The sequence below is a fragment of the Enhydra lutris genome, unplaced genomic scaffold, assembly GCF_002288905.1.
Source record: "Enhydra lutris kenyoni isolate GAN:26980312 unplaced genomic scaffold, ASM228890v2 scaffoldscaffold93, whole genome shotgun sequence".
NCBI lineage: Eukaryota > Metazoa > Chordata > Mammalia > Carnivora > Mustelidae > Enhydra > Enhydra lutris.
In genome coordinates, this window is record NW_019154177.1 from 80224 (window position 1) to 93623 (window position 13400).

The 13400-nt window shown below is 48.9% G+C and overlaps 1 protein-coding gene across 1 annotated transcript; it reads left to right on the top strand.

Annotated features, from left to right (window-relative positions):
* The first annotated feature begins 6294 nt into the window (after positions 1 to 6294).
* Positions 6295 to 7330, top strand: LOC111138586 (olfactory receptor 2H2-like). Its single transcript, XM_022490602.1, is given in 2 exon segments — positions 6295 to 7142; positions 7144 to 7330. Coding segments are annotated over 2 exon segments (1035 nt in total).
* Positions 7331 to 13400: the final 6070 nt, after the last annotated feature.

Below are 13400 nucleotides of genomic sequence, written 5' to 3' on the forward strand. Positions count from 1 at the left end.
TGGTAAATGGTTTTCCACCCCCTTACTTTAAATCCAGAGGTGTCTTTGGGTCTGAAATGGGTTTCTTGCAAACAGCATATTGATTGGCCTTGTTTTTTAATTTAATTTTATATATTTATTTGACAGAGAGAGCAAGAGACACAAGCAGGCAGAGCAGCAGAGGGAGAGGGAGAAGCAGGCTACCCACTGAGCAGGGAGCCCAATGCAGGGCTCAATTCCAGGACCCTGGGATCATGACCCTGGGATCAGGACCCTGGGATCATGAACTAAAGGCAGTCATTCAATCAACTGAGCCACCCAGGTGCCCCTGGGTCTTGGTTTGTTTTTTTTTTTTATCCATTCTGATACCTCATGTCTTTTGATTGGAGCATTTAGCCCATTTACATTCAGGGTAACTACTGAAACGCATTAACTTAGTACCACTATATTGCATGTAAAGTGACTGTTACTGTGTATTGTCTCGGTTCCTTTCTGTTCTTAGGCTCTCTCTTTGCTAAGAGGACCACTTTCAATATTTCCTTTTGGTGTTTGCAAATTCTTTTCATTTTTGCTTGGCCTGGAAGCTTTTTATTTCTCCTCTGATATTCAATGACAGCCTAGCTGGATATATTATTCTTGGCTGCATGTTTTTCACATTTAATGCTCTGAATATATCATGCCAGTCCTTTCTGGCCTGCCAGGTCTCTCTGGAGAGGTCTGATTCCAATCTAATATTTGTACCATTGTATGTTACTGACCTCTTGTCCTGAGCTACTTTCAGGATTTTCTCTTTGTCACTGAGACTTATAAGTTTTACTATTAGATGATAGGGTGTTGACATTTTTATTGATTTTAAGGGGGGTTCTCTGTGCCTCCTGGATTTTGATGCTTGTTTCATTCTCCAAATTAGGGCAGTTATCTGCTATAATTTGCTCCAATATACCTTCTGCCCCTCTCTCTATTTCTTCTTCTTCTGAGATCCCAATTATTCTAATATTGTTTCGTCTTATGGCATCACTTTTCTCTTGAATTCTCCCCTCGTGATCCAGTAGTTGTTTATCTCTCTTTTTCTCAGCTTCTTTATTCTCCTTCATTTGGTCTCCTATATCATTAGTTCTCTCTCTGCCTCATTTATCCTAGCAGTAAGAACCTCCATTTTTTATTGCACCTTCTTAATAGCTTTTTAAATTTCAATTTGGTTAGATTTTAGTTCTTTTATTTCTCCAGAAAGGGATTTTATTTCTTCAGAAAGGGATTCTCTAGTATATTCTATGCTTTTTTCAAGCCCAGCTAGTATCCTTTTTTTTTTAAGATTTATTTATTTATTTATTTATTTATTTATTTGACAGACAGAGATCACAAGCAAGCAGAGAGAGGAGGAGGGGAAGCAGGCTCCCTGCCAAGCAGAGAGCCTGATGCTGGGCTCAATCCCAGGACCCTGGGATCATGACCTGAGCCAAAGGCAGAGGCTTTAAACCACTGAGCCACCCAGGCGCCCCCAAGCTAGCATCTTTATAATCCTCATTCTTAAGTCTAGTTCTGACATCTTACTAATGTCCATATTGATTAGGTCCCTAGCAGTCAGTACTCTATCTTGTTTGTTTGTTTGTTTGTTTGTTTTTAAGATTTTATTAATTTATATTCCAGAGAAAGCTCAAGATTACAAGCAGGCTCCCTGCTCTTGTGGGACTTGATGTGGAGGAGCCCAATGTGGGACTCAATCCCACAGCCCTGGGACCATGACCTGAGCTGAAGGCAGATGCTTAACCAACTGACCCACCCAGGTGTCCCTCTTGTTCTTTTTTTTTTTTTTAAGGTGAGTTTTTCCACGTTGTCATTTTGTCCAGAGAAGAATAGATGAATGGGATAACAAAATGCTAAAATGGTAACAACGACCCCAGAAAAATATACACTAACCAAATCAGAAGAGACTCAAAACTGGGGGCAGAAGAAAGGGGAAGAAAAAAAAATATTTAGGCTGGTGAATAGAACAGAGCCACATGCTTGATTTTGAATGTATTATGGTCTGTTAGAAGAAATTGCCTCCCAAAATTTTAAAGAAAGAAAAACTTAAATATATACAAAAATAAGGGTAAACATGATGAAGGGATAGATTATGACAGTAAAGATGAAAATTAAAAAGATTTTACAGGGGCGCCTGGGTGGCTCAGTGGGTTAAAGCCTCTGCCTTTGGCTCGGGGCATGACCCCAGGGTCCTGGGATGGAGCCCTGCATCAGGCTTTCTGCTCAGCAGGGAGCCTGCTTCTTCCTCTCTCTCTGCCTGCCTCTCTGCCTACTTGTGATCTGTCTGTAAAATAAATAAATAAAATCTTTTTAAAAAAAGATTTTATAAAAAGAATTGGAAAAGAAGTTGGCTGAAAAAAGAAAAAAAAGTAGAGAATGTGACCAGGCTAGAGACTAGACCAAAGCCATACACTAGATTTAAGGTATATTTTGGCCTGTTGGAAGAAACTGTATCCCAAAATTTAAAGAAAGAAAAACTTATAGGAATACAAAAAATAAGGTTAAGTACAATGAAGGGATAGACTATGACTATAAAAATGAACATTATAAAAGGTATCGATAAGGGATGCCTGGATGGCTCAGTTGGTTAAGCAACTGCGTACAGCTAGGGTCATGATCCTGGAGTCCTGGGATCGAGTCCCGTATCAGGCTCTCTACTCAGGAGGAAGTCTGCTTCTGCCTTTGACCCTCTCCCCTCTAATGCTCTCTCTCTCACTCTCTCAAGTAAATAAATAAAACGTTTTAAAAAATAAAAAGGTATTGATAAGATAAACTAGTTAAAATAGGAAAGAGGAAAATTTCAAAAAAATTGAAAAAGAGAAAAGTAAAATTTTTAAAATTTTAACTTTGACAGACTAAAGGATCATGGGGGAAAATCCATGAATTCTATGTGTTGCATTCCTGTATCTCTGGAATTCCACCATTTTCATTGATCTGTGAACTTGGTCCTGGCTGGATGTTCTTGCTGATCTTCTGGGGGAGGGCCTGTCACCGTGACTCTCAAATGTCTTTGCAGAACTGCACCGCCCTTGCCAGGGGCCAGGCTAAGCAATCTGTGCGGCTATGGTCTTGGGAGCTTTTGTTCCCTGAGCGCTTTCTGTAGAGTTCTGGCGGACAGGAAAGAAAATGGTGGCCTCCCAGTCTCCCACCTGGAGGAGCCAAGAGCTCAGGGCCCCACTCCTCAGTGCGCCCTCAGAGAAAAGCGTTCAATCCCTCCCGTCTCCCTGGTTTCTGGCCACGCTCTGAGCTCACCCGGCATGTAGCTGAGCGTTGCTGTCTCAGGCGCATAGCCCTGTTTGGAGTCTCCAGACCCAGCAGATTCCTGCCACGCCCTCCCACGCCACTCCTCCTGGAGAAGGAGGGGGTGTCCCCAGATCTGCCACTTGTGGGGTCCCTGCTCCAAGGGCAGTGGCCGAATGTGCCTTGGATCACAGTTTAAGGTAAGCCCAAGGTGAGAGCCGCCGCCTCGGCTCCGTCTCTGCAGCCGGCTTCCCCACTCTGATGCCTGAGGGCTCTGTCACACTCAGACACCCCTGGTCTTTCTGTGACCCCACGGGTCCTGAGACCACACTGTCCCCGCGAGGGCTCCGCCCCCACTTAGCCTCTGGGGCCACGTCTCTCAGTGGAGCAGACTTCTAAAAGTTCAGATTTTGTGCTCCGCTGCTCTACCACTTGCTGGGAGCTGGCCCCTCCCCCACCCCGAGGTCTATCTTCCTGTATGTCGCTTTGGCTTCACTTCACACATCCTACCTACCAGAAAGGGGTCGTTTTTCTGTTCCTAGAGTTGCTGCTCTTCTCTTCAATCTCTTGTTGAGTTTGTAGGTGTTCAGAGTGGTTGGATAACTATCCAGCTGGATCCGTCAGACCAGATGAAATTTAGGTCTCCTACTCCTCCGCCATCTTGCTCCTCCTCTGAAAAGCTCTCAGCTTTTCCCTGTTGAGAACGATACTTTCTGTGGGCTTTTCATAGATAGCTTTTATGTTATTGAATTACGTGCCCTCTCTCCCAATATTTTGAAGAGTTTTAATCAGGAAAGGATGCTGTATTTGGTCAAATGCCTTTTCTGCATTAATTGAGAGGATCATAAGGTTCTTATCTCTTCTTTTGTTAATGTGACCCATCACACTGGCAGAGGGGATTTTAATCTGACTGACGGTGAGTAGAGAATTTGTTCTTTTCCTAGGAGACATCAGCTCCTACCAGCCCCCAACAGTGGAGCACCAGAGTGGAAGTTAACCACCATCTACACTCCTGGCCCTGGCACCCACTGGCTGGGTCACCTCAGCCATGTCTTAACCTCTGAAACTGTTTACTTCCTGATACAGATGGAGTAAGAGCATCTTGTTTGCAGGGCTGCTGAGAGATCCAGGTGATTGGGCAGCTGTGAGGCATGTAGGGAGCATTCCACACCTCCTGGTTACTAATAGCTCTAGATCATCACAAACTCCTTTGTGTTGGCCCCCTCCCCCCACTGGTGCCCTGGCTCCCAGTACACTGCTGGCTGGTGCTCGTGGAGCTCAGGGAAGGATCAAATGCAGAAACCACTAAATGACTGTATCAGGGGGAAGAGCCAGGAGCAAAATGGTAAGTGAGAGAGTGGAGAAGACAGAGACAGGGAGAAAAGGTGAGGAGTCACTAAGGAGAGGCCGTTCTACAGAGACTCAGGAAGGAGGTAGGGGAGCACCAGGAGAATGAGAAATTCAGAAATGCAAACAAAGTGATTAGGGTGAGAGCTGAGGAATAACAAGAACCACGGGCTGCTGTTTCAGTGATAGTAACTGCATATCACAAAGAAAGCAAAGGAGGGGAGACTGCTTCTTGGCATGAGGTTTTGTTTGGGGGTGATGAGATGTTCTGGAGGCTGATAGTATTGGTTGCACAATAGCGAATATACTAAAACCACTAAATTATACATTTTTAATTGGGTCTATATAAACTCTATCTCCAGACAGAAAAAGGAATAATAGGAAATGCAGCGTGCTGGTCCCATCTGGGGTGTGCGCACGAGGGAGCACCGAAGATACTCGAAACATGTCCTCGGTTCTTCATGGTCATGCCAGGGGTTGATTTTCTTACTCATTAAACTGTAGAGATGTGCTTTACTTATGCTTTTTTGAATGTATAAAAATATGACAAAAATTTAAAATGTGTCCTATAAGGGAGAAAAGCATGGGAGAAAAAGAACAAACCGAGGAAGATACTGGAGCAGAAATATCTAGGAGAAGGAGATGCAGCGGGATGGGAGCCTGTGTCAGGAGATGCTCAGGCCACCCTGCAGGCTGCCCAGGCACTTTTGCCAGCCGGCCCCACCCCAAGCCCTCCCTGAGGCTGGAGGTCGGCTCTGGCTGGGGAGCTGCCAATGGCCTCAGCCTCCTGCCCCAGCTCTGACTTGGCCTTCTATGCCCAATGTTCCTCCTTTTTTATAGAAAACATACAGTCACCTCCCCCAGGATGCTTTCCCTGATATAGCCAACCAAACTGGTCCTTCGCCGCCTCATAGACCCTATTCCCTCACTCAGTATGCTGGTATCCCGACCTTGAAGGCTCAGGGTCTTTGATAATGTCTCTGTGAACTGCTCAGTGATTTTAATATGCTTGGAGTCATGCCTGCCTCCTACCTGTAAGCGTCTCAGGGCAGTGACTGAACATATGGGCCAGTCCCCCCAGCCAGACAGCTGGCTCAGCTACTTGAGCAACCAAACTGCTCTGTGAATGGGGTCGTTACACACAAAGGGAAAAACTCTCTCACAGATACAACACTCTGTCTCTAAGGCTCCCCTGCAAAAAGGATGCACAGAATATATGTGGTATAAAGAGCTCCACAACAGTCACCTGACAGAGAAATGATGAACTCTACATAGATAGCTTATCATCTGAAAATCCACTTGAAAATACATGACTTTGCTGGCTCTTCCAACAAACATAAGGACAACGAAACACTCAACACTTAGAACAGGACGCAGAGGCGCTCCGTACAGGCGGTGCTGAAGTGCTTCGTCAGCTCACGCCTGCATGCTTTCCACCAGCCTCCTTTATGCTCAGCCAGCAGCCCAAGGCCCCAGCAGACAGTTCTGTCCATCTGTCAGCACGTCCTGCTGCTCTCACGCCTGCTAGACCACAGTGACCAAGAGGGACAGGAAGGGAAGAAGCTGCCGAGGGTGGTGTGCCAGGAAAGGACACTGGTGGGAAGAGGGGAAGAGAAAGGTGCACCTGCTGTGACCTGACCAGTACCAGCTGGGGTCTCAGACGATAGCTCGGAACATCCCTCCAGACTGGGGCAGGAAGAGGTCATGGCCACCCAGAGCTCCCCTGGTGGCTTCCTCCTTCTGGGTTTCTCTGAACACCAAGGACTTGAAAGAATCCTCTTCACGGTTGTCCTCCCTTCCTACCTTCTGACTCAGGTGGGCAACACCCTCACCATTCTGCTGTCCATGCAGGACCCCAAGCTCCACTCCCCAATGTACTTTTTCCTCTCTGACCTGTCCTTCTTGGACCTCCGCTTCACCATGAGCTCCATCCTCCAGATGCTGGTCAACCTCTGGGGCCCAAAACCCATCAGCTTCCTTGGCTGCTCTGTTCAGCTCTTCATCTTTCTGTTCCTGGGGACCACTGAGTGCACCCTCCTGACAGTGATGGCCTCCGACTGCTATGTGGCCACCCGCCAGCACCCCCACTACACCACCACCATCCAGCCCTGCCGGTGCCAGCAGCTGGCATCCGTGGCCGGGGTCATCGGGCTGCTGGAGTCAGTAGTCCAGACACCACCCCCTCTCCGCCTGCCCCTCTGTCCCCATCGGCAGATGGATGACTTCGTGTGTGAGGTCCCAGCTCTAATCACATTGTCCTGTGGGAACACCACCTACAATGAGACCCAGAGGGCTGTGGCCAGCATCCTCATCCTGGTGGTGCCCCTCAGCCTCATCCTTGTCTCTTACTATGCCATTGCCCGAGCAGTGCTGAGGATTAACTCCGCGAAAGAGTGGAGGAAGATGTTTGGGACCTTCTCCTCCCATCTCACAGCGGTCACCCTCTGGTACAGCTCAGTCATTGCTGTCTACCTCCAGCCCCAGAGTTCCTATGCTCGCAGACGGGGCAAGTTCTTTGGTCTTTTCTATGCCGTGGGCACTCCAGCACTTACCCTCTCACCTGAGGAACAAGGAAGTCAAGAGAGCCTTCAGGAGGTTGCTGGGGAAGGACAGGGACACAAGGCAGAGCTCAGTGCTGGTCCATGAGCTTCCCAGTCCAGAGGAGGTCCTCATGCCGTTGGCAGGAAGCCTGGGCTCCCCACGCCCATGCCCTCCCCCACGGTGCCACGCTAGTGGATGATGGCCACGTGTGCACGTGCAGGTGTGCTTGCATGTGCCCTCCCTGTAAGGCAGGGACTGGACGTGGGCTGAGGTGGGGAAGGCACCCATATGTGAAACAGGAGAGATTTCAGATTATATCCTCTTTGATCTATTTTGTCTTTAATGGTCTTTGCCTTCACCATGATGTGCCTATACCATCTGTCCTAATGGTTTCACACCCATTTCTGATCCCTGCCACACCATTTTGCTTCTCCCTTCAGTTTTTCCCACACTTCCTTCTGTGTGTTTTGCATTGTTCGTTCATTTCATCCTCCCAAATGACAGCAGGAGGGGGAGCTGAGGCCAGGCAAGCTCTGAAACCAGACCAGGAACACAGACTTTAGATCTAAGATCTAAGCCATGCAACCTCTCTTAGGGTACTCAGATGTCCCCGCACCTTCAGCCTGGGAACAGAGCAGCCTCGGGACAGAGAGGGGAGAGTCACTTGAGTGCCTGCATTTCACACACACACACCATGGGTCACATCAGCACCTGCATTTTACCCCCCTATCCCCACCTTAGAGGTCACCTCGGCACCAGCATTGCTTTCCCTGGGGTCCATGGGACACCTTGGTGTGGACATTCCTTCCTCCAGCATCCACAGGTCACCTCAGTGTGGACATTCCTTCTCTCAGCATCCACATTCCTTCCCCTGGCATCCACAGGCCACCTTGGTGTGGACATTCCTTCCCCTGGCATCCATGGGTCACCTCAGTGTGGACATTCACTCCCCTGGTGTCCACAGGTCCCCTCAGTGTGGACATTCCTCCCCTTGGTGTCCAAGGGTCACCTCGGTCCCTCCATTCCTTCCCTCAGCACCCACAGGTCACCTTGGCTTCTCCATGCCTTCCCCCAGTGTCCACGGGTCATCTCAGTGCAGGCAATCCTTCCTCCAGCATCCATGGGTCACCTAGATTTCTCCATTCCTTCCCCAGCACCCATGAGTCACCTTGGCATGGACATTCCTTCCCCCCACACGCACGGGTCACCTAGGTGCAGGCATTTTCCTCTGGGCAGAGGGAAATCTCAGAGCCAGAAGCGCCCCACCATGGGGACTGAGCAGGAACGTGTCCACCAGGTGGACCCACAGGGCTTCTCCTGGAGGTCATCATCAGCCCCGCAGTCTGCTCAGACCGATGGAAACGGAGACATTGTCGTCACTGAGTGTGCACTGATTAGGGCACTTCAGGTACCATTTACGTGATTTACACGTATCGATGCATTTAATCCCTGTCACACCATGAGGTGGATCCTAGCTTTTTCAGATGCACAGAGTCTTTTTCATAAGACACAGAGCTAAGCAGCAGCTTCAGGTCAGTGATCTGTCCCCAGGAGGCCGACTCAAGTCTCTACGTCCTTAACCCTGTCCTTCGGTAGAAACAGTGCTTCTACTGCCCAGGTAAGAAGTCTCAGCTTCTCAGTAAACTTTGAGGAACTCATCCCAATCCAGAAACTTATCTAAACCAATTTTGCATCCAAAGGAAGTTTCCTTCCTGGGAATAAGAATTTACTGAAGGCCTCAAAGCATCCCATGTGATCAAGACGCAGTAAGTGGTTGGACGTTTTGTTATGGCTCATGGTATGTGTTCCTGGCTTAGATGCCCCAGAAGGCTTCAGACTCCCAGAAGGCAAGGGCCAAAATGTTGCGGAAAATTGGCACCCAATTAATTCTATGAATGAATGAATGAATGAATAAATCTCTCCAAAGAATGCATATGACTTTCTGGAGATCCTAATTGCACACATGCTGTCTCTCAGCTTTTCCGCAGCAATGACAACACCAAATTCTCTTTGGTGCATGCTGATGAAGTAAGAAAATGGGAAAATCCTACTTTTATTCTAACGCCAACACAAAATGGCTTTGGCGGAACATTTTCTCCCTGCATCAGCACACAACAGCAGACTTAACTCCATGTTCATCCTAAGCCTCCCAGCAAGCCACGGGCAGTAACCTTATTGTCCCCTCATCCTCCTATCAGACCACGTCCTGATCTTAATGTAGATCCCTCAGCTGATATTAATATCCTAATCTCATCCCTGCAAGTACTACTGACCCTGATCTCACTTTTCAGATCATGTCATTTCTTTTTCTCATGACCCTCCACCTTTTCTCACCCACACCTGCTCTTCAGCTCTGGTCGCACAGAAGCTTGTGGGGGACACGACAGAGCCTGACATGAAGCAGTCTGAAAGGAACTGTTTTAATGAAACCTGCCGTGTTGAATAAAGGGCTTAACACAGGCTTTAGAACTAGCATTTCAGTGTGAATTAATTCTCCATGTGACGTTATCTACTCAAAACATCAGGAGAAAATCTATGCTAAACTTAACAATAACCCTCCAAATGTGCAGGGAAGACAGAGATGGTCGGAGACAGATTTCCAGCTTATGTAACTGAGTGTGAGGCTGTTAGCCTTACGAGTCAAACCCACCAGTTATCTCACCAGCACGAGATGGGTTTACTCAAGGATTAAAAAAAAAAAAAAATGCAGGGGCGCCTGGGTGGCTCAGTGGGTTAAGCCTCTGCCTTCCGCTCAGGTCATGATCCCAGGGTCTCAGCAGGGAGCCTGCATCCCCCTCTCTCTGCCTGCCTCTCTGCCTACTTGTGATCTCTGTCTGTCAAATAAATAAATAAAGTCAAAAAAAAAAAAAGAATTGTAATCTAGGACAAACGAGATTCAGCAAAACGGTACGCAAATCCAGGAAACACAGGAGAGTTACACTTTTTTCTTCTTAAGGATTAAAGGACTGAGTGGAGAATGCTGTTAGGAACTACCAGTCCATTGCGGTAAGCTGGGGATTCGAAGTGTGGTTGCTTTTCACTGCCTGAGCGGCTCTAGGGGCAGGGCTGAGAAGGCTCCCTCCAACCTGCTGGAATAGTAGAGGGGCGTCCACCCGAGAGCACCCCTCCCTGTCTTCCTGTCAGGTCTGCTTGTCACCAGGAGAGGTGGGGCTGACAGCTCGCACTGTTGGCCTCCCAGCCCAGTTGGGGTGAGCTCTCCCATCACCCCTCACAAGAAGCCCAGAACAAAAGAACAAAGTGCGTGAGTGCCTGGGTGTGTGGGAAGCAGAGGGTTCTTCCTAAAGGTCTGAACCTCTGCAGAGGGAACAAAATACGAAATATTTGCCAATGCCTCACGTGTAAAGAGCTAAATGGTCTTGCGCATGAGTGACGCAGGAGCAGCAGGCAAGCTGAGGACAAAGCGGGCACTGGCGCCCCACCATCCCCCCACCATGGGTATGTGTGACATCCTCAGGCACTCCGGCGGCCCTAAAGGAAGAACAAATGGTTAGCTTGTAGATCACAGTCCCGCAAGATGAGTCTCCCTCAGTTTACAAATGTCTTAGTGATCCACAAGAACAAAGCATTTCTATCAATGGCTTAGCTTCCAGAAGGAAATGTGGATACAATTAAATGTCCTTGGAACCTGCAGCCCATGACAGATTCCTGAAGCAGGCAGAGTGCAATGTTTCTCCAGGAAGCTTCCTACTGTCTTCTTGTTAATGCCTTGCTAGAGGGGGAAACAACCTTAACTTGACAATGGCAAGGCCTCCCGGTATCCTGCGAGTCTTCTTTAACACAGGAAAATCCTTTTGAAACCCCCCTTTTCCTTACCTCCCCAACCCCATAGTATATAATCACCAGCCCTCCAAACCTGAAACCCCGGGACAGCAACTCTTTCTGCCCATGGGTCCTGTCCCTGTGCTTGGTACCGGCACAAAAACAGACATGTAGACCCATCATTTTGCACCAAAGATGTCTCAAGAATTCATTCTTGGCTCCAGACCACACCCCAATGAACCCCACCTATATTCCAAAATCCCATCATGAGGCTGGGACGCTGTGGGAGAAGGGTCACCCCAGGGAACCAAATGATTGAGGAGGAAAGTAGGGATTGTGAACTGGATGAAACTGGAAAAAGGGATCCCTCCCCAATGCTTGAAGCCTGTAAGATTTAGGTCGCATGAGGACAGGCACGTACCTGCCCACCTAGTAAAGCACTTGAGTTGGAAGCCTTTAAGGGATGGCCTTCAGGAACTCGGTTTTAGCTGCCTACTCAAGTAGGGACAGCAGCTTCTTCCGATGGCCTCACTGAATCATGAGTAGACACGGGTGCACAGAGCCCAGCTCGCACTGCACCCCCGGCCACTGGTGGAGCCAGGCTCCTATTCTCCTATGCAGAGTTAATCATGCACCCCTGGAGGGTACCAAAGTTCACCTCCAAAAGAGGCCTCTTTGGCATGTGGATTATTTTGATCTAAGGCCTGTTGAGGATTCAGTAACAGGCAAAGTCTCCCTTTTGCAAAGCAAAATCACATTTCTAAAAGTGCCTTCCTCCCTGAACTCCCAGAGGAATCTTCACACCTTCTGTCAATGGGGAAGTCATCAACTTAAATCTGGGTAACAAACTGAACTATGCAACCCCCCTTCACTACTCCTTCCCTGACTTCCTTCCTTAGCTGTCCTCAACCACCCTTTCCCTTTGTTTGGCCTAAAGTGGTTAAGCCCCACCAATAACTGGCCACTAGGGTCCCTCATCACTGGGGCCCCATGTGTGTGTGTGGTGTGTGTGTGTGTGTGTGTGTGTGTGTGTGAGAGAGAGAGAGAGATGCAGTGTTCAAGATGTGCTTGACCATAGCATTGAGGGTCCATATCTGGGCTTTCTACTCTGTTCCACTGGTCTATGTGTCTGTTTTTTGTGCCAGTACCATGCTGTCTTGGTGATCACAGCTGTGTAATAGAGCTGAAAGTCAGGCAACGTGATGCCCCCAGCTTCGGTTTCTTTTTCGACATTTCCTTAGCAATTCGAGGTCTTTCTGGTTCCTTACAAGTTAGGGTTGCTTGTTCCAGCTCTATGAAAAATGCTGTTGGTATTTTGATCGGGATGGCACTGGAAGTGCACATTGCTCTGGGAAACATGGACGTTTTCACTGTATGTATTCTTCCGATCCATGAGCATAGGATGCTTTTCCATCTCTTGTGTCTTCCCCCTCCATGTCTTTCATGAGACAGATCCTTTACCTCTTTGGTTAGGTTTATTCCCAGGTATCTTAGCTATTGTAAATGGAATTGATTCTCTAATTTCTCTTTCTACAGTTACATTCTTAGTGTACAGGAAAGCAACTGGTCCCTATACACAATGGAATATTCCTCAGTCGTCAGAAAGGATGAATACTCAACTTTTTTATCGACATGGATGGGACTGGAGGAGATCATGCTGAGTGAAGTAAGTAAAAGCCTGGAAAAGGGGCTCCGGGTCCCTGTGCCCAAGCACGCAGCACCTGCCCAACAGGGCTGCCCGGGGCCTGGGAGCTGATGACCGCCCAGCCCAGCACCCCATGTCGCTCTCCCACCTACCCTGTTTCTGAACTTGACCGGCTTGCACACTTCCTCTGCCTTCCCACATCGAGAACCAGCGTCCCATGAAGCCCAGAGGAGCAGCTGCCCCAGCAGTGTCCCTAGTCAAAACTCACTTATTGAGAAGACAACGAAACCAAGGCGGCATAGAGCGCCCCGAAACGCTGTTAGTGACCGAGTAGGCAGACAGGCTCTGGGCGGCCCCACACGCACTGCACACTCCCACTGGCTCCGCAGTCCGAAAGCCGGCTGAAGCGGGCCGGCCGCTGAGTCCCCACGGAACAGAGGCAGGGAGGGAGGGTGGCCGGGTGCCCGCCGCCCCCTGGGGCCTCCGCCAGCCCCTCCTCTGAGGTTCCGGACTCCTGCTTGCAAGGGAGTCCGGCTTCCCAGGCCGCAGCAGGACTTCTGATCCCGCGTAATGTACACCCAACCAAGTGCAAAGAAAGCCGGAGGCTATAATTCTGGTCTTCTCGCATCCACCGCGGGGCAGTTCTGAAGTCCATGGTTCACTTTCCGGTCAGCAGGCTTACCTACTCCACAGGCCTCTCGCGAACAGGACACGTGGGAAGAGGGGAACTCATACTACGTCCCGTCAGCCTCAGCCGGAGAGTCCCGGCCCACTGGTTTTCAAGCTCGGGTCTGGTACTTCCTCTGCACGAGGTCTGCGGAACTTCAGAAACTGGCTCCTGAAC